The following is a 22,534-nucleotide window of genomic DNA, read 5'->3' on the forward strand; positions in this document are numbered from 1 at the left end:
AGGGCTTTTGCTAGACCTAATGTGCCCCATCTCCAATAGCTCCTTAATTACCTTCTCTATCTCACCCTTGTGTTTCTTAGGATGATGATAGGGAGTAATCATGACCGGTTTGGCTCCCTCCTCGAGCTCCATAACATGCTCTATCCCCTTGTCAAGAGGAACCCCATGCGAAATATCGCCAAATACTTTGGCGTGCCTGTCAAGTATCTCCTGAATATCTAGTGGATGATTCTTTACCTGTGGCTCTTGTGGAGTTGGCATAATGAAATATTTTGCTACCCACTATATGTCATTATGCCAAAAAAGTCTTTGCATTCTCCTCAAGGAGACTACTTTGCAACTCCCATCCGAAAGTCCTCTAAGTACAACAGTTCTGCCCTCATGCTGGAATCTCATCTCCAGTTTTGCTAGGTTGAGTGTGAACTCAACTAGCGAGGCCATCCATGTCATGTCGAGGCTGACATATGTCTACTACATAGAACTCATCCTCCAACTCATAGCCATCGCCAAACCTGATGTGAAGATTAGATATCTTTTGAGTGCATAATAATTTGTCACCATTAGCTACCCCATGACTCTAAACCCAATATACTCCTCAGTCTGTAAACCTCTCGTGGCTACTAATCATGCATCTATGAAGTTATGTCTAACCCTAGTGTCAATGAGAGAGATCACATTCTGCCCCTGGATAGTACCCCTGACCCTAAATGTGATCGCCTTTTGAGGACCCATCAATTGTGCCAACAACCTATCATCCTTGGGAATGTCGTTCTCCTCTGGAGTGCTACTCTCATCTGAATCGGAGTGTTGATCCTCCCCCTCTAATTGTGACTCCTCCGCTAAAAAATACTCCATATGATTTGCCTTAGCCTTGAGAGGACACTTATGAAATAAGTCTCAAGGCTCTCTACAATGAAAACACAACTTCTTCCTCCTCAACTCATTCAAGGTGTCATTACGCAACTTCCTATTAATCCCCCTTTCACTGTGCATCCTAGTAAAAAAGTTGTTTGTCCTTATCCTTATCCTTCTTTGTATGTGAATCCCTAGGCTGAAATCTGCTCTTAAAAGAAAGTGCTAAGTCACGACCCTTCTTAGTGGCCTCCTATAATGTAGCGGGGTCATGCCCCTTGACCCAACCCCTCAAGGGATCTGAGAGTCCATCCATAAACAACACTACTAATCTCCTCTCTGAAATATTTGTGACCCACACAACTAACCTCTGAAATTCACTAATATAGGTCTCAACTAACCCCCACTGCTTGAGTTGCACCAACTCCTTAAATTGTAACTCGGAATCTTTGGTATCAAATCTCTCTATGAGCCTCTCAGTGAACTCTTCATAAGATGTGATCTAATTATGCCCTAAGGTTACCATGCCATGGTGCCACCACTCATGCGCTGGGCCCTCCAAATGAAAAGCTGCATACTTGATACCCTCCTCCTCAGGCATAGGATTCAGCTACAAGTATGTATCTACCTTCTGCACCGAAGATCATGCGGTCATCTTCCCCGAAGCATGATAATAAAGTAAAGAAAGTTTTCCAACTTTCTTTCTCAGCTCAAAGTTTTGATTCCTCCCTTTGCTCTAGGTATACATCCTCAAGTCCATATAATCTCTAAGGGAAATATACAGCTGAAACTCTAGCCCACCAGCCTCCCAGTCCCTCCTGAACTAAACCTGTAACTCGGTAATCTACAGTTCATTCACTGGTTGAACTGGATCTCTGCGTGGGAATGTGGGTATAAGAGGTCTCGAGCTCGCTGTCCGAGTTGGGCATGCAATGTGTCTAAAGTTATCAGCCTCATTCCCATTGTTGCCTTGTCCATCATTATTACCATTAATATTATTCTCAGGACCATTGTTGTTGCCTCGGCCTCCATCATTATCATTGCCCCCATTTATATTATTTCCATTATTGGCATCACCTGGATTAATATTGACACCCATCTGTCTAGCCATAAGCTGCAGCATCATATCCATTCGCGTATTCTGCTCTTGTTGCATACATTGCCCCTGATCTAATGTATCCAGTAACCGTCTGAATATTACCTCCTCTTGATCATTCCTGCCTCCATCTAGTCCTGTATTCCTCTCATCTCGGTTACCCATACTACTATCCTGTTCAAAGAATATCTCCTCTATGTCTGTATGACTGGATTCTATGTCCACCTACATGGATGAACTAGATTGCTCACTCAATGAGTCTGAATCTTTATTGTCTTGCTCTGGTATGGCAAAAGTTAAAGGCCTCTATCACATTCTCAAACATACATTCTTAACCTGTTTTATTCCTAACTTTAGTGTTTTGACATTTCGTCAAACACTTTTCCCTCTATTCGGCTATTCCAAATTCCCTGTAAGGCCTCCACAGGATGGCAGGACTTAAAGGCTCTAGTACCACTGTAATGGGCACCCTAGAAATGCCCAAAAGCTAAACCAATTGCTGATAGGAATTTAGTCAAATAATTTGCATCTAACTCTTTATTTCTGCTTTAAATGTTTAAACCCCTTTATGGCTTCAAAAGTAAAATGTTTGTTTGTTTCTATGTCTTTGCATAGATTTGAAATCACATAACATGAACAAGAAGGAATTTATAATAATATGCAAACTGAAGATTGAACTACTCCTGAAATAATATTATTTTTCAAACTAATATAATCAAACACATAGCAGACTTTTCAACTCACTAATTACTCCAGCATTATAACATAATGTTCCAGTAATGACTTCCCATCTTCCTACTACAGTAACATGAACAGTGTCGTGCTACAGTGATGTGAATAGTGTCATGCTACAGTTGTGTGAATAGTGTCATGCTACAGTAACGTGAATAGTGTCATGCTACTGTGCTGCTACAGTATAATTTGTCTTCAATCAATCCAAGATCCTCATAAAAATCATCCCTTTAGAATGGCATAAGCATTGGACAAGAAGTGGGGAGGATATGAACAAACACCCAATTTGATTGTAGCTGGAAATACGCCCAATCTGCTTGTAGCTAGAATGCACCCAATTTGCCTATTAATGAATGAATTCCAAAGGCCAAACAACAAGGGAATGTCGTCTAGAATGTCGCAAGAGAGGATAGACATCCTATAATGCCAAGAACGGATTTGCAACTCACACATCAATTTCTCCTCGTATTCAACCTTCCGAATGAAGTCACTAACACTTCCTTTTATTCTTTCTCCAAGGGTCGATTCAACTCTCATGAGCAATGTGGGATAAACGATGTGCAATATAAAACATATTAAAATATTCACTTATGTCTCCCTTAGGTGCCCCTTTTGATTTGCACACATTCTCATAAAATTTAATATTAAAGTAACACTTTAATATTTTACCACTAAATTAAATGCTACTTTAATAATACTTCAGGCATAAAAATATATTAGCTCTCGGACTCCAAACAGCACGAGTGATAGCTCGTCGAAAAACTCTTGCCAAGGAGTATCAAATCCAATCACCAAAACTAGCCTCCCCTGTGTCCTGCTGACTTACTAAAAATAGTAAGTATGCCTGAAACTGGGTATATCAACTCCATTTTGGCCCAAATTAGAGACGACTAGGCCAAAACACTCTAGGATCCCTTTAAACCCTTCCTTAGCCCTCAGGACCATGCAGAACTAGGCTAACACACACACACTTGGTCAACTACTACAGTGGGGACATTATAGAAGAGCATAGAAAGGATGACCAAAACATTCAGCGAAGTGATGACAAGGTCAAGGACTCAATGCCACCTATGGTAAATGAAGAAAGATCTTCATTACCCATAGGAACTAACACTACAAAGGTTATATCATAACAAAGGACTGTGACAGAACTGAGGACAGAGATAGAGCAGAGGACAGAGGAAGCAAGTCAAGATATTCGGACTACTACATTAGTGCAGACACCTAAAACTACAAGGTCAATGGATAAAGGCAAGGACATTGCTAGTACACCATCATCATCTACAATTCAAACTTTATTACCAAGTCCTAGCATTATAGGAGATATTACCAAGTTGATGAAGGAGGACAAGGATGCAAAGAGTTTTATGCAATTATCAGCATTTGCATTCACCAAAACTATTGAGCAATCAGAAAAGAAAATAGTAAATACTCAGAAGGTACTGGAACTTGCACTTGAAAGACTCAAAAGACATTGCCTTCCCCAATACAGCTTGAAGGACAAAACATGGAGAAGAATCTATAGAAAGTCGCTGAGGAATTTGATGCACACTTTCTACAATTGAAGAATCAATGAAAGCAGAAGTTCAAGCAGACCATGAGGCAAAACATTTTCATCAAGTATGTGAAACATCAAGAATGATCTATTAGTCATTGAGAATGTGCAAAAGCACACAAGCATACTTCAGATGTGACAGAGGCTATCAAAGAAAGAGAAGAAGAATTAGAGAAGTTAGCGAAGGAATTGAAGGAAAATGACTTGAGTGTTATTTATATGGATAAAAGAATCAGTCAAGCATATGATGGGTTATAGATTCTAAAGCATGACAGAGAGAATCATTGGCAGATTCAACTTATTTAGAGATCATTTGTCACCTAAGATTGATTTAATACAAAAGAAGTTGGATACCTTGATAAGTGCTAAAAGATCACATGAAAATTTTATTCCTATTGATCTGAAATGGAGCTGAAGTAGCAGCCTATGGTATTTGTACAGTTATTCATGTTGGGGAGTCAGTTAAAGCAATATGTACAAAATTTCAAACATTAAAGAGGAACTTTTCAGACTTTAGACTTTTGCCTTGAGGTACAGTTTTTGGAAAACACAATTTTGACTTCTATATAGCATTTTTGACTCAACTTTGTCGTTGATGTCAAAGGGGGAGAAGTAGTCAGTGAAAAATAGTTGAAGGGCAGTATATATGCAAGATGTATCAGTTATATGCTAAGGGGGAGTACATATATACATAGAGTATAGTCAAATGGGGATCACAGCAATTATTATTATGATGATATGTACAAATTATTATGATATGATCCACAATTTTGCATTGGCCACAAATTTTGAAATTTTTAAGTATATCACTTGGCCAATTTTTCACTATGTTGTCATCAATGCCAAAGGGGGAGATTGTTGGGAAGTAAGTTGATAGGGATTCTCATTAATAGCAACATTATGATGTACTAAGGTCCTTGAAGATAAATATCATGTTTGATATTGATTAACTAAGAAGATTGTCTAAGTATTAAGCAATAAAGCAATGCACAGTCAGACTGTTTGGTTTGGCGAGCTTCACAAGGAGCAGGTATAAGTCTGAGAATTACAGGGAAGTTATTTTGGACAGTATTGAAGACATGTGCAAGGCCGCTAAAACTTTATGATATGATTTTCATATGTTTTGGTTGGATTTTCTGAGGAGAGCTTTGACATCGCAAAAACAGGACCGTTCGCAGAGAATTGGCAAATTAGTCAAGGAATTGATTTGACTTGTCAAATGAAGAACTTGACAAGATGCGAGTTTGATGACTATATCAAAGTAGGCGGTTGTATGTATGGTTTGATCCAAGGAACTATAGAGGACCGATCAGATATTGAAGATATCAACACAGTCAAGTTTTTGGTACTATTCTATACTACTTGTAAAGTTGTATATGTTTTGTAAGAGCAGTGAGCTCACCTACTTATTGTAAATATAACTTCTAACAAGACCTAGCCCTCTAACAAGGACAGATACACTATTTGTATGTAATAGACTCCAAACAAGGTTAACATCTTTCACAAGATACTTTTGATTAGTGGACCATTTTGTGGGTACCATCCCCACCGAGGTTTTTCCTTGGCCAGGGTTGCCCTAGTTAACAAAGTATGGTGTCATGAGTTTCTTTATGTTATGTTTGTTATTACTTTTCAGTTTACTCATTTATGCAAGTTTAAGGTTGGTAATTGATATCCATAGTTGGGGAAAAAGTAGTTGTGGAATACTTATTCACCCCCCAGCGTTCCCCCCTCCGTCAGTATTCCCTATTTCTAACAGGACCTAGAGGTGTTTTAGAGATCAATGGTACCAGGTCTGCTTTTTTTGAATTGTCCAGGTTTATAAGACAGGGTTGCCCCCTTGCTCCTTCATTGTTTGTCATTGTTGCAGACTCTTTACACTACCTTCTCAAAGATGTTTCCTTATCTCCAAGAGTGCATGGCTCTTCCCTTCCGAATACTGAACAGATATATAATGTTCAAGTTGCTGATGATACAGCAATTTTGTTTTGTCTGGAAGAAAGTAACATGGAGCATCTTATGGAGAAGTTAAACATTTTTTTATACAGCCCCAAGTACCAAGATTTCTCTTTCCGAATCTTTTCTGCTAGGATGGGATGATCATCCTCCAGCTTGGCGTTTGAAATATGGCATTGGTTGGCGAGGTCCCAACCATGTAGTGAGATACTTAGGGATTCCATTTGTTGTTAAAAACATTAATGATATGTGGCAGTGGATTAAGGAGAAAATCGTCATGAAATTGAACAAATGGAACTCTAAATATCTTACCATGGCTGGCAGGGTTCAAGTCTGTCAGAGGATACTCTCCTCCTATTCCGTTTATTTCTCCTCTACTTGGCTTTTTAATGTAAATCAATTTGATTTTCTACAGAAAGTCATCAGAGACTTCCAGTGGTCAGATGGTAAAGGAAACTTGAAGACCCACGCTGTCTGTTGGGACTGGTGCTCAAAAAGTAAGGAGATAGTAGGTTTGGGCTTGAAAGATCCAAGGACACAAGGTATTGCCCTGGCTGTTAAGTGGATAGCCAAAAGTCACTCAAGCTGATGAGCCTTGGAAGGTGCTGATTAGAAACAACACTTCTAGGGATCATTCTTGCAGAGCTAAACCTTGAATTGGCATGAATATACTGGACCTTCTCACCTTGGAACTCAATGCCAATGTGGGAGGATCCAATATATTCAAGTCAATTTGGAAAAGCTGGAGATATGTCAGACATTTGTTTGGTAATAAGTTGAAGATGGAATAGGGAAACATATTATGTGGGCATTGCTCGACATGGTGGAATCTTAAACATGGGAACAACTCCCTAGCTCTTGTGCAAGGATGTTCAGCCAGGAGATGGGCAGAAAAAGACATTGTTAAGACATTATCAATGGTAAATCCATTGTACAGTGGTCAGTGCTCAAGGAGACTTTTGACTTGCCAGATTCTCAATGGAGAATTAATGTATGTTGAATAGAGCTTTGGATTGTCTTGTTGTGACGTATGGTTGTTGTTCTGCTGAATCATGTTCTTCCCAGCTTTTGAGGCCTGATTCCACCCTACTCCACCTTGTTAAATCCAAATATATCTATTATATTCTCACCTATAGCCTAGACATACTCAACCACTTGAACTCTAAATGGAACCTACATACATTATGAACCAGTTGATTAGAAGAAGATCTTCTCCAACTTCTGGGACAAACCTATTGAACCGAAACTTCCTATTTCTTGTGGACACTTTTCCTGCACAAATTACCCTTTAAAAAGCCATGTGGGGAACCTAATGTATGTTCTGTCTGCAGGCACTTTGACTACATCCATCATGTCTTCTTTGACTACATTTTTGCTGAGGAAATATGGAACCTTTTTGGACTGAATCTTGATAGAGACTTCTCATTTGATTGCATTATTACTGGTTCAATTGTCTATAGCAGAAAGTGGTGTAACAATTTTTGGTCTGTTTTTTCATCTGTCTTACTTTGGAGCATTTGGAAATTAAGGGACAATGATGTTTTCCAAGGTAAAGCTAGGCACCTTATCGAGTCTCTACAGAAGCTCATATATACATATATATATACACACACACACACATACAGTATGCAATGCACGTTACAGCTATCATTAAGATGAAGGAAAGCAAGTTCCTGCAGATCCTCAGAGGAGGTAAAGCTACTGTGGAAAAAAAGGAAATTGCACATGGATATAATACCATCAAAGAAAGGGATGAGTTTGATATCACACTGGGCTGAGTTCATTCAGCAACTGAAAGACAAAGGTAAATGGAGAAAAAAGGATCAGTTAGGAAATGAGCAAACCAAGAAGGAGCCTGTTCTATTCATCAACCCTCCAGCGTCCCCCATCAATGTCACTACTCCTAACTCCAGTAGTAACCTACCGGATTATGTTATTGAGGACTCTGACTTTGATCTGTATTCTTAAAATTGTTATAATGATGTCCTTTGAACTTAGAGACATATTCGTCAGATGATATTTTTTGTAAAGTGGGTTGGGATAAGATGCTTCGTCACTCAGTAGGGTGAGTGGGGATTTTAATCGCACTATGGAGTATGGACTATATTTTGTAAAAGCTTAAATGATATGCAATAGAAAAAAAAAATTGTTTAATAAACTAATACAAATAGTAAAATACTAAATGAAAAATGTAATACTACACTATCTATTGAAAAAAAAAAATCTATAACTTAAGCTTTAATTTAAATTTTTTAAATTTATTTTAGTATTGATATTTTAAGTTTTTTTGGTTTTAGTTTTTGAAGATTAAAACTTTCCAAAAAAAACAATACCACATATTACTACAGCTTACATTGAAAAATAAAAATTAAATCTATAAACTTTAGTTGTGTAGTTCAAATTTTTTAGTCTAAAACTTTTAACTTTAAAACTTTCAATATAAAGAAATTGATCACAACCCTTACAGGATGTTTGCAGAATGTCGACGGAGCCTATGACTGTCATCACCCACAAACTTGTGCAAAGTGCAAACAATCTGCAGAAAGAGTCCTCACAGAAAGAGCGATCGCAGGGGAAGCAAATGAGAGCCACATTAATGAAAAAGCAGTTACGTGGAGGACGAAAGTGTTGCCCATGTAAAGTAAAGGAAAAAAAATCGGGTTTTTTTCATCGTTAAAGTCAAACACATAACCGAGAGTCAACATGGAATCACCACGTCAACATGGGGATTGAACAAAAGCAATTATGAATTTCCTTAATCAAGTCAAACATGAAACATTTGTACCCTGTGCGGGCTCACAGGTGTTTTGCCTCACATTTTGTTTCAAAATCGATTTGAACCCGAAGTCGATGGCCTCAGGCGAGCAATTCAACTACTTAGACCACAAGTAATGAAAAGTACCTAAACTATAGTTTATATAAGTGTGTATGAATGAAATACATTGATATCATTTTGTAATTACTGGCATGAGTTTCTTATACCAGTTGTTATTCACCACTCTTGTTTACCCTATTATATTCAAAGCATATTGGATCAAGTAATAAACATTATGCACCTTGTACAAAATTCTATAAAGGCTTTGCATTATATGTAAATTGATAACTAACTATAGTTTTGCCCATAATAAAAGCACCAAACTATAAACGATCAAACCTTGCAATAAGATTTTCCATTCAAGAGGATTATTATCAATTCATATACAAACAACTTTCAACTAATTTAGATAGACAAAGATTTATGAAAAGATTCAAGACAATAACATAGATGACGACTATTGGGTAAATTAGGGACCATTATTTACATCAACAAGAATCATTAAATAGATGAACATTACACGATTCGAAATACAAAGTGCTGAAGGTATACACAAAAGTTACTACTTTGATCAATGTTACCAAGTTCATTTGGATATGGGTTCGCCCACGGGCATGCCTGGGTACTCCCAGGGAGCTTAACCGAGAACCTTGGTTACGCCTAGGGTATGTACTAGGCGTACCCAAGCATTCCGAAGGCATTGAGCGCCAAAACGTAACTAAAAAAATTACATTTTTTTTGCATCCTAAAATCATTATTGCTGCCCCTCAAAACTCATTAGGGTCTCCACTCCAAACTCCCACCAATTATTGGAATCTCTTGTCATATAAGTAATTTGATTACAATGAAGGTGTTGGGAGTGGAGACCAAAATTGATAACTTAGAATACAAGAATTATCACTATTAAATGCCAATTGAAAAACACAAATATCAAATATTTAACTATCATTCAACATTTAATATTTATCATTATCACTACCACTTTGGCATTTAGCACTGATCAATGATGAAGTATCATCTATCAAATGAATTTACTTTTACAATTTTGTGTGTGTACAAACCCAAACGTACCATACCGAAGGGCTCAACAATTGCAAATACTGACAATTGAGTTGCAGGGTTCGAACCCTACCAAATGGGTCCAGCTCCAAGTTTGAGCTTGTGGCGGGTCTGGATTCGCTTGGGGTGTGAATCCCCATATGGTCGGCACCACAGACTATGGGTCTGCGCAGGATGACACAGACCCACAATCTATGGTACAGACCCATCTTTTTTTGGAGGACCCGAGCGAACTTGGGGGGACCCCACGCAAGCCCACAATCATGGAGGCCAAAAGGTGATAAAAAAAAATAACATTAACTGTGTTTGTTAAAATGTTTTTTCTCATCAAACCCTAAAAGGGGCCTATTACAATTAATCTCACTCATTTTGTTTCTCATTTAGCTATCTCATTTTGGTGTGCCCATTTTGCAAGTTTGAAGATAAGGTTATAGAGATTAATTTTGGAGTCACAAATCCTTCCAAGAATCAGTGTTGAGTGTTTTAGGTATGTATTTGATCCTTTCTTTTGCTTCTTTCATAGCTTCTTTTATGATTTTTAATTGTTCTAATTTTTTCCAAGTTCTTGTATAAGTCTTGAAATATGTTTTTTCTCATTTTTGTTATAGATTGCAACAATGAGTAGTCAGAGCTTAGTGGGTGGGGAGTGGTTCCAAAAAATTAAAATTGATTAAAGTTCTCCTTTATGGAAGTATACAACAAGAATTCAACAATGTTCTAGAGGGAGGAAGGTTTATATGGAAATGTAATTTTTCTAAAACCCAATAGAGAAGCTCTTATTACCAAGTAAAGCATCATTTTCTACGCCCTAGGGGTAAAGGGATCAATAGGTGTGAGGGTTCAAAGATAGAAAAGAAGCAGTTGTTAGTTTCTCAAATAGCAATCATGTTAAAAGAACAAGAAGCAACTGATGGTATAGTTTCAAGGGGGAAACAAAAAAAATCCAAAAACAAAGCACCAATGCCAACCCCTCAAACAACCATAGACATCATCCCTTCTTATCTATGGCTTCTACGGATGAAAAAGATGTAGAAACACCTTAAACGACCACCCACACCACCCACAAGAGAGGCCCATTAGATAGGGCATTTCAAAATGAGTTAAGAGAAATCATTGATATAAAGGTTGGGCATTGCCTCTTTGTGAATGGTCTTTCATTCAATCTAGTTAGATCACCTTATTGGAGAGAGATGGTGCAAGCAATAAATCAAGAGCCTAGTGATTACCAAGGCCCTAGATATAAAAACGTGAGAACCACATTATTACATAGAGAAAAAATGTCGACAACCTCCTCAAACCAATAAGAGATTTGTGGATCCAAACAAAGGTGACTATTGTCTCTGATGGATGGAAAGTTAGCAAAAACCGTCCATTAATAAACGTGATTGTTATCTCCCCTAGGGCGCAACGTTTTTGAAGGCGGTTAATTGTCAAGGGGAGGCAAAGGGTGCTGAATTTATTGTCCAGATTTTTATTGAATCCATAGAGTTCGTGGGTGTCGATAATGTTGTCCAAGTAGTAATGGACAATGCAAAAGTTTGAAGGGTTGCAAGTGCTTTGGTAGCATCTTTTGGACACCATGCACCTTCTACTCCTTGAATTTGGTGATGAAAGCAATTGGCACCCAAATTGAATGTGTAAAAAAAGTATATCAGGGTGAGCATATCCAAATATTTGTGACAAACCACTATATGTCACAAGTTTTCAGAACTTTCACAAATTTGGAATTATTGAAGGTTAAATTTTTAATCTTAATTTTAATTTTATTTAGTTTCATTTATCATTTTATGTCATACTTTAAATAATTGAATAAAATATTTTTTGTGTTGTTTACATATTTAAAATGTGTTATTAACTTACAATTAACATGTTATTAGGTGGTTGAAACTCAGTTTGCTTCATACACAATCGTCCTTAGACGACTTGTGAGGGTGAAAGATACATTGTCCCAGATGTTTATTAGCAGCCAATGGGGTGTATGGAAGCAATCAAATACAACAAGGGCCCAAAAGGTAAAGGCAATGACTTGGATGATGGTTGGTGGGCAAAGATGGATTTTGTATTAGAATTCACCGAGCCCATCATGTCTATGCTTTGGTTCACTGACACTAATGAGCCTTGTTTGGGGAGACATCTATGATGCCAGAGAAAGCGAAAGTAGTAAGTTTAATACAATCCTCTATCCTTGTTTACTGAGAGATTTTTAATTTTTAAAATTTTAATTAACATTACATCAAGATAACTTACATAAACATCATTTAACATTCCAGATCATTCAAAGGAGAAACCATGATCCTCAGGACACCTTTTACAAAAAGGTCATCACTGGAACAAGATGACTACACCTTCACACCTCTTGGCATATGCACTGTCTTCCACATATTATAGTGTTGCAGTACTTGCTATTTCTAGTAGAGTGTCACCATATAGAGATCCTAAGGTTGCTAGTGGGTATAAGAAGGCATTCAGTAGGTTCTTTAGCGATCTTGAGGTGGCATCAAATGTTAGGAGAGAGTTTGCAAACTTCGTCTTAGAAAAATATGCAAACCCTAATGCAATTAATGACCAAAGTAATAGATGGTATCATATGGTGGTACCTACATGTGCAAGACTATATGTACCTCCCCTCTTGCCACTAAGATCCTTTCAGAAATAAGTTTTTAAGTTTTTCGTTTCCTTTTTTTATGGCCACTTACATAGTAGAATTAACACTCTTAAATTTCTATTGTATTTCTTCTTTTTTTTTAACTTTTGTTAGTTGCCTCTCCAAGTTGCGAGCTCTTATACTACTAAGCAAAATTGGAATACATACTCCTTTATCCACTTAGTGTAGTATAATCAGTTGGATTCCAAGAAAGGAAAGGACTTGGGAGATATTCACAACAATTGGCACCTCCTATCATGCAAGGATCCAAAATACAAGAAGGGGCTAGAGAAGCTATACGATGTAACGCTCGAGTATGTTGACTTGGATATGACCATCCACGATCTACCTAGAGCTACCTTGCTAGATGTTGTTGATATAGCATCATTTGGGGCTAATGGAACCGGTTTGGGTTCCAATGACAAGGATGTTGATTTAGTTGCAGCAGGATTAAGCCATTGATCCCTCCTTTTTTGATGACCCATTTGACCCTTGAAGGACATTGATACAATGATAAATTATGATTTTTATTTATCATCATGTTTCAAACTTTATTATTTGATGAACAAGTATGTGTTTTCAAATTTCATTTTGCAATTTAGTAATTCAATATATGTTTTCTTTATAATTGCGAACATAGATTGAGCGAGTAATGAGCAAGTGTTTAATGTTTGTGTTTGGCATTTGGCATTGATCAATGATCGAGCAACATATATTCATACTATGAAATGATTTTTTAAATATATATAGTGTATATGGTTGTCTCTCTCTCTCTCTGTCTCTCTCTTTGTCTCTCTGTCTGTCTCTCTGTCTCTCTGTCTATCTGTATGCTTGTCTATTTATTTGTCTACATGTTTGTCTGTCTGTCTATCTATCTCTTTGTCTATCTATCTATCTATCTATCTCTCTGTCTGACTGTTTGTCCCTCTCTCTCTCTCTCTGCGTGTGTGTTTGTTTGTGCCTCTCTCTATCTATCTATCTATACACACACTCACGAATCCCCCCACGAACCCAAATGGAAAAAAAAATCCCCCGTACCCGCAAACCTGAAACGTCCCCAAACCCAAATTGGCAAATTAGACGGGCAACTTAGGGTATTTGAAAGATTGACTTCCACTCATTAAGGCAAGCACATATGCAGCATATTTTGAATTTCAGTCTTTTCTCTTTGCTTGTAGGCATGTCTCTTTGTGCTGTCCTTGTAAATTTGAATTTCAAAATATCTCCTTACTTCAAATTGGCACACCCCATACATGTAATTGCAGACTTCGATCAAGAGGTCCTCATCCTTAACTGCATCATGCACACACCTATTAAAGGTGAACAACAAACTTGAATTTGAATCAGATCTCCCATGTATACTAGCATGCTTGTGATATCATGCAACCTTTAAAAGAACAACTCTAGTACCTTCCTTGATGTACACCATACATGGACTTGTCGTTTTTCTTTATTAGAATCTTTTGACTCTTTTTCATTAATTCATTTGATAGCTCCATTTGTTGATCCTGTAAACGTAGATATAATAAAAGACAAAAACAAGACAGAACTATGATAAATGACTTGTGATTGTCAAAAAGACAAAGGTTCAGCTGAAAAACTTGACACAACACAAAAAATTCCACATGGGTACAATAGAACTGAAACAGTGTTTTGCCTCTCAAATGCAGCGACAATGCCTCAGGTAAAACCCATCCACTGGAAGGGACACAATCATGCTTTGCAATTCTCAACTCATCTCTAGAAAATTCATCTATGCTCCAGTGTGGCGTGCAGGCACAGCAAATGAAGACCTTGGAAGATGGCTGAATCTCATTGTTGACGAGGATTAAACCTTGCAGCTGCTGATCAGGTTGAGGTCTCAGATGCCATGTGAAGAAGATTTAGTTTGAATGTTCTGGTGGTCCATGTATGCATGAAGTCCCCAAATCCAGCTGTTTTTGTTTTAGGCTAGAGGTGATTAGATAAGTTTTGATAATCAATAATTATTTTGGTTTTCAAATGCTAATGTGGATCTATACGGTCCCTGTAGTGGATGCAAATAGCTGATGGAAATGTCAAGAGCACCATAGTTTCACATTTTCGTTCCAAAGGGGTGTAAGTTAATAGTGCTTATTTTTAGTTTGGTGATGGGTTAAGGGCCCCGATAAAGCATTCATTAAATCTATACAACAACAGTAGACTAAAACCGAGCTCTAAAAATTATGATAATAATCAAAAAAAATTAATCGATCTCACTACAACAAACATAAAAATTGCTTGTCCAATAGGCTGTGGTCTGCTGGTAAAGTGTAGCAATTGCCACAATAATGACATAGGATAAAGTGGCGCCAGTGATGCTGCCGTATTGATACAAACAGGACCAGTACCAGGCATCGTTTCTAAGTTAAAAGATTGTTGGTACTCCATTTTTCTTTGATGGCAGAGTGTGTGTTAAAATTTAGTATAAAAATAATGAAAAACAAAATGTAAGTGGTTTGCTTCTCAAATCTAGGAAATGCATGAAATACAAATTAAACTCAGGTTACCAAATATAATAGTACTTCCAAACAATTCTCCATGTTCCCATTAAGTCCAAAATTTGAAAAGGCTCCCATATAGTAGCAAAAGTAGCACATTTCTTTGGATTCAAAATTGTCGATCTCTTGCAAACGAAATGCAAATCTCATACGAGGATGTTAAATCTGCAAATTATCTTTTTTCCTCAGGAAATCAAATTCGGAGTCTGCCTATACTTTCATTTGTAGGAAGAAACTATGCATACCTGAGACGAGTAAAAATTGGCAATGCCATAGAGCGAACCAACGGCTGCAATGGCAAATTTGCTCCTCGGGCTTGAATTGAATTGAGATCTAAAGAGTGAAATGGCATTTTGCGTGGCTCGGCCACAACGATTTAACATTACAGCCGCCATTGAGAAAGAGAAAACAGATGTTGGTTTAGGTAAAATGCAGGGTTTTATTTTGCTCTAGTTAAAAGATGCAGGGTTGAGTTGTGAGCCCGCTCTGAAGGCTTACAGTTGAAGAACATTCCCAAGTACCCCCAGTCGAATACATTGGCTGGTATATTTATTTATTTTTATTATTATTTGATTTTTATTATTATTATCATTATTAATAATTTCGTGTTGTAGTTTTCGTTATATTGATTATTTATTAGTTTCTCGGGTAGGATACTTACGTATCTATTCTTTTCTTCTTTTTTCCTTGCTTCTAGTTTAGCCAATTATGCGGAAGTAAAAAATTAATTAATTTGAAATTATTATAATTCTTTTGTTTTTTGTTAGGTTTAGAATTTCTTATGTTAAAAGTAAGGACTAAGGGATATTCGTTCGAAGCACAATATCAACTTTATGGAGTCTGTTGGGACGAAAAATTACATGCTTCATTTTTAGTCCCATTTCAGAATTTGATAAATCAAGGCCCATAAATGCTTGTGTAATCGACTGTGCCTTTAAAATCCTTAAGGTGTTCAATGTTTCTGACACCTTTCATTCAATTTGCCTAAACGTTCCATGATGATAATTTGTCATTCTGAGTTATCTGACAAAGTCTTATTTTGAACCAATCCTAAATCTGCTTTCTACCCCAATTAATATGCAGAATCTAGTCAAGAACCTATTACTTTATGCAAATTTGCCACATCTTTTGAAATCCTTTAGCCCCTTCTCAAATTCTTGCTCAAGGCATGCCTTTTAAACCTTAGGCAAGTATGAAATAATGTTTTGATTAAATCTATTTTAAGTTTAAGGTAATCATGGTTTACGTGGTTTTAAATCTAAAAGAGTTGCATTTCAAACTTACCATGCAAGTCTCGGCGATCGTTGATCTTGTTCAAATCGACGGACCATGCATTCTCGCATTTTCGAGATGCAAGGCCGTTACAAAATGCGGGGAAGCACGAAGAGGGCACGTAGCATAGTCTGATTACATGGGTCTAAGATAATTCAAAGGTTGACTCACCGTTGATCTTGGATAGATCAACGGATGCCGCTTGCCCGCAAGATGAAGATGAGCATGGTTTAAACAAAGCGAGCAAGTGCATAAGTGACATCTGTCCCTTGTGAAGACACAAGGGTGTATTCGTACAAGTGAAGAGGACAAGTTATGAACATCGTCGATCTGTGAGAGATCAACAGATGAAGCATACCCACATTTTCAAGATGCGCAACAGATAAACATTGTGGGAATGCCACTTTGCAACGCGTGGCACAATGGGACCAAGCCTGGAAGTAACGATGTCATGGGCGCCGAAGTTTTGAATGTCGCGATCAGGTTTGTCAGAGCACATGCATTAAAAGATGATTTCTCATTGGTCAGGATCATTTTAGTGGGCTGCCAAATATTGAAAATCTTGAATCACCGTCGATTTAAGCCAGCATCAAGGGCTAGCGTTTGCCCGCATTGTCTAATCTCAATATGTTTTTAATAATGCGGGTAAACAAGTTGTGGACACGTATCACAATTGACCAAGTCACGCCATTTTGAAATGCCACGTGTTTTGTGATAAAGGAACAGTGCAATGGTTATTGAGCAGTTTTTCATCAACCGTTGATCTTCTTTAGATCGACGAAGGGCCTTGGTCGGCTTTATCAACATGCAGGGAGATTAAGGAAAGTAGGAATGCGTCGTAAAGACACGTGTCCCCAGTGATATCAAGTCCTGCCTTATGAGCTTACACAGATCTTTCCTGACCGTTGATCTTAGTCAAATTAATGGCCGATGCATTTTTGCTTTTTGAAGATGCTCGCAAGATAAGAAATGCGGGAATGCCCAAGCCTAACATGTGGGGCGAACTCAAGTTGTTGATTCAATTCAGATCTGCGGCTCTTGCACGTTTGCATTTCTTAGAAGCAAGAAGCGCCAACTAAAAGAGGAATTGCACACATGGCTAATTATGATTGGGTTTTTTCAGACCAGCTTGTCTAGTGGATTTTGAAGTCATCATGTTCACAGCCAAGTCGTTACACCTTTCTTTCACCAATCCCAAACCTTCTCTACCCCTATAGGGGCAATATGCCTCACCCCCCTTTGTAGAAGGTATCTCGTACAAAATCTCTAAGACCCTTTCTAAAAGGGGTCTACGAGTTACTTTAAAAACCCTTTCCAAGCTCAAAAATTGGGTCCCTCCTATCAAAGACACCAAAGATAGTTTTGCCAGTTCAGGAGTCTACAAAGTGGTTTTCTCATGTAGTACTCCCTACATTGGTGAAACTGATCACTCGTTCCACACCAGGATCAAAGAGCATAGTGTTGACATCAGGCATGGTAGGGTTTACATGTCTACCTTAGTCAATCACTCATTTTCCACCAAACATCATATTTGTGTAGAAAATGTCATATGGTTGGCTCTTAAACTATTAATAGTTACCTCTATTAGCCTTAGTTGATAGTTGTCATCTTTTGACTAACTAATCTCTTTTTGCCTTTTTTTGGTGCATGGTGCTTCCCCTTTCCTTCCCCTTGTCCTCCTTCTCTCTCCTCCTCATTCCCCCTCCTCACCTTGGTTGTCCTTGCCTTCCTTTCCCTACTTTCTCTTGTTATCCTTGTGTTTGTGCTCATTGGGCTTGCTCCTCTTCTGGTTTTATTAATTAGTTTAATCTCTCCCTCTACTAGTAGGGGTTGAGATCATGAGTTATCAATGTAGGGTTATGCTTGGTCCTTTACGTTGGTCATGCCCTACATGTCTTTGGGCCTTTTGGTTGGGCTCTCTTCATGTATGTTTGATACTTTTTGCTACTTGGGAGTTATTGTGGTGTAGTGTGTGTGTGTGTGTGTGTGTGTGTGTGTGTGTGGAGAGAGAGAGCACATAATGAAATATATAAATGCTTTGTATGTGTCTGTCTATATATTATACATGCTTTGTGTACACACACACACACACACATATATATGTTTGTGTGTGTGTGTGTGTATACTTTTATACACGTATATATATACATATCCTTGTTATGTTTGTGATATACTCACATATCATTTTTTTTTGTCTTTTTGGCTTTTTATGATTATATTTATGTAGAATTTTATATATACTTTTTTTTTTGGTTTATGTGCTTCATTCTATGGTATATGATTTCATTTTTGTATTTGCCTAAGTTTTCATTTTTTGGTGTATTTGTACACACACACACTCTCTCTCTCTCTCTCTCTCACACACACACATATATAGTGGTATTTTTATTTGCATATATTTTTATTTTTGTGTGTTTATATACGTAACTATTTATATGTACACAACTATATGTATAGAAGCATATATACAAACACACAAACAATAAAAATATATATACAAGTAATAAATAAAATACCAATGTGTGTGTGTGTGTGTGTGTGTGTGTGTGTGTGTGTGTGTGTGTGTGTGTGTGTGTTAATTTCTATGTTTATAGATTCTATTGTATACTTATTAAATATATTTATAATTTATATTTATTTAATTGTGTTTTTAATGTTTGGTGGTCTCACTACTACATAAAAAAATTAATTAGTTTTGTTTATGGTGTCATTAGCACTTTTTTAATTCATAATTCATCATTACGTTTTGATTAAGTAAAAATAAGTTTTGAAGGACTCGAAACCTTTTACAAAGTATCAAACAAAAAAGGTAAGAAAGCCCACGAGGAAGTGTGCATCAACACCAAAAAAAATACAAACCATACCAGTAACCTTAATACACCAAACAAAAAAAGACAACAATAAGATAACACTAGGACAACTATAAGGTCTTCAATAAATCAACAGCCTGATCTGCAAGGATATTCATATTCATAGCAGAGGCCTTCAACTCATCAATTTCTTTTCCATCTATCACCTTTGTCTTCTTTAAATTAGCCCTTGTGCGTTTACTAGGGCCTTGATCCTCTTTGATGTCCTTAAAAACTTGAATTCTCCCTTATTCTAGTTTGTCTAGTAGAATCTTAATGTTATCTACTACAGTCTTCAAGATGGAAAAAATCTAGTCTGCAAGTTTCTTCATCAGATTCTTAGTATTTTCAACTTTGATTCCCATAACATCCATCTTTTTTTGCATATCCTTCATCATTTGTTCTATAGCTCTGTTCTTCACTCCTAGAGGTGGGACTCTCTTCATTAAATTTTTTACTTCTTCCGCATTTCCAATAACATCTGAGAGTCTATCCAAATGTTGACCAAGAGTTCTCTTGCTTTTGGTAATCTTGCTTAGCTTATCAAAATCCCTCCTGATATCCTACATCTATTCCTTCATACTGCTGATGTCCCTTTTCATCATAGCCAAGTTTACAAGGATTCCCTTCATATACCCTTGTTCATCTTGGGCCTTGCTCTAATTCAGGTTGTCTCTATCCTTGTCCATAGTATCTCTTTCAGTATCCACCTCCTTGATGCCTATGTCCTCGGCCTTCCCTTGAGATAACACTTTCTTATCTCTCAACTCCTTTTTTATCAAAGGCTCATCATCTAAGGGAATGTTCAAAACTTTAGCAGTCTTCTTCACATTGGTTCAGGTAAAAATACCATTTTTGCCTTTGGTTTTCTTCCCTTTTTCATCCTCAAGCTCCTCATCAAATCCCATCTCCATCTCATAATCCACCTTGTTATTCTTCTTTTTCTTAGTAGACAAGCTCCTAGGTGAAAGGTTTTTCCTCTTCTTGTCAACCATCTCATCTTCTTCCTCCTTTGTTTCTTCTTCATAAAGCTCATCCTGGTCACTCCCCTTTGTATCACATTCCAAGGCTTTTTTACTAATACGGGGTCTGTCCACTTTTTTTAGTTTTAAGAAGATTCATAATCAACACCATCAAACCTTCATGGCAAGCATGATCCCCCTCAAGGTTGTTCTAGATAGCTAAAATGGTATTATCCAACGATTACCTTAGGTAGAAAGGGAAATTAATTCTAACTATGTGCCTAAAATGATTTACCAACATAAAGTGGTGCCCAAAAATCTTTGTAAAACTGCCATCAAGGGTTAGGTATTCAATCACAACAAACATAATAGACCTCCATGGTCTATAAATGGAACGATGGCTAAAATAGGAACTGCCAATTTTGACCAACCTATTTTTCTCCTTGGTCATCTCTACAAACTCGTTGACAACATGATTAGATGCCTTCCTATGCTTGCAGAAGTTGATCTCATCCATATTGAGACAAGTGGCTTCAACTATAATGTCCTCTATGACATCCATTCTCTAGTTTCCCACCAAGATGCTTCCATTCTTCTATGTCTTGATAAATTGGCAAGTTATGGATGGATTATTTCCCTTTAACTTCTCCATGAAGCTCGTAAATTAACCCTATTCTAAAATATCCCAAAATTTTGTCTTCTACTTCCATTCCTTGCAACTTGCAGGCTCAACCCTCTTTCTCTTACCATCCATATTCCTCAACTTGCAACAAATCCTAACTATCCTAACAAGCTCAAATGAAGTGGAAATCTCTATGTCGAAATAATAGTAAAGTTTTCTCTTACATAGAAATACCCACAATCCATGTGGTAATGAATGAGTTGTCTCATCAAAGATAATCATAGCCCACAACTCCCCATTCCTGTGCAAATCATAATTGTCCTAAATGGCATTTTGATCATTATTAAAACTCTTTTGCATACTTCTAATTTTGTTGTACTCTATCAAAGATAGCCCTTTAGTAGGGAGGTTGTCACCATAATTCCATATCATCTTTGTATGGATTTTGCATGCCACATTGGTATCCCAATCGACCACTTTGTTGGTTTCTCTATAGGTACGAGTAATAACACATTCTACAAAGGAATTAATCAAATTAATAGCCTTGAAAATAATATTATGGATGGTCCAAGAGGGGTTGTTAACTTTATTAAGACAATTAATAATATTCAGGGAATCCTCTTCTAGCCAAATTCTCTCCAAATTCATGCTCTTGGAAAATAAAAGACCATAGAGAGTCATGCTAGCTTTCGCAACATGATTGGTTTGATCTCCAATAGGAATAGCCATAACACCCAAACTATCCCCATTTTCATTTCTAATAATAATACCGTAACCTGCAATCCCTAAGTTTCCCTTTGAGGCCCCAACGAAATTAATCTCATACCATCCCTGTAGTGGACAATCCCACCTAGCTGAATTTCTAAGGTTACTATCACTCTGGGAGTAGTTGATCCCTTCCAAGTTCCAATCCTGAATCACTTTGACTTCCCAATCATCTCGAGGCTCTTGACCTTTCCCAGTTATCCTAATAATGTCAATCACCATATACTTTATCTTATGAAAAATATGATTGGAAGAAGTCTCCTTACCCCTAAAAACCCTATCATTCATTTCCTTCTAAACACCCCAACATAGATATGGAAGAATGAAATCCCATAAATTATTAATCAAGGTATTACGAGAAGGAGACTTCCAGGCTAAGAATAAATCTTGAATATTGAGCGGGAGAACCAAATTCCACATCCAAAAGTCTACAAATCCTCTCACATAACCTTCTAGTGTAAGAAAAATGAATCGTCAAATGATTAACCAATTGTTCCTCTTCCTTGCAAAGATAACATTTGCTAACAAGACATGTACCTTTCTTCATTAATTTGTTAGTAGTATGGATTTTATCCTACAATAAGATCCAAAAAAATATGTTAACTTTGTTTCTCAGGCCTTTAAACTAGGCTTTAGCCTAGCAAGGCACATGACAGTCTTCAAAAGTATTGCCATATAGAGATGAGATAGAAAACAATCCATAAAGCATCCTCCTCATGAACTAAAAAGATAGCATTCATCATTTTTTTAAGGTCATTATGAGCCTCATCCACTCTAGTAAGGTCCACCCATTTATCTTCTTCCCAATAATCAACAACATATGTCCCAAAAATAGT

At 37.2% G+C, this 22,534-nt stretch overlaps 1 protein-coding gene across 1 annotated transcript in view; it reads right to left on the minus strand.

Annotated features, from left to right (window-relative positions):
- Nucleotides 1-15,747, minus strand: part of LOC149538582 (FAD/NAD(P)-binding oxidoreductase) — a 272,028-nt gene extending 256,281 nt beyond the window's left edge. The window contains exon 1 of the mRNA XM_089799888.1: nucleotides 15,474-15,747. Coding sequence (XP_089656014.1) covers nucleotides 15,474-15,623 — 150 coding nt within the window. The 5' untranslated portion in view covers nucleotides 15,624-15,747. The remainder of the gene's footprint in view (nucleotides 1-15,473) is intronic.
- Nucleotides 15,748-22,534: the final 6,787 nt, after the last annotated feature.

The sequence above is a fragment of the Cupressus sempervirens genome, chromosome 9 (assembly GCF_028749045.1).
Source record: "Cupressus sempervirens isolate cs-2001-9-10 chromosome 9, ASM2874904v1, whole genome shotgun sequence".
NCBI lineage: Eukaryota > Viridiplantae > Streptophyta > Pinopsida > Cupressales > Cupressaceae > Cupressus > Cupressus sempervirens.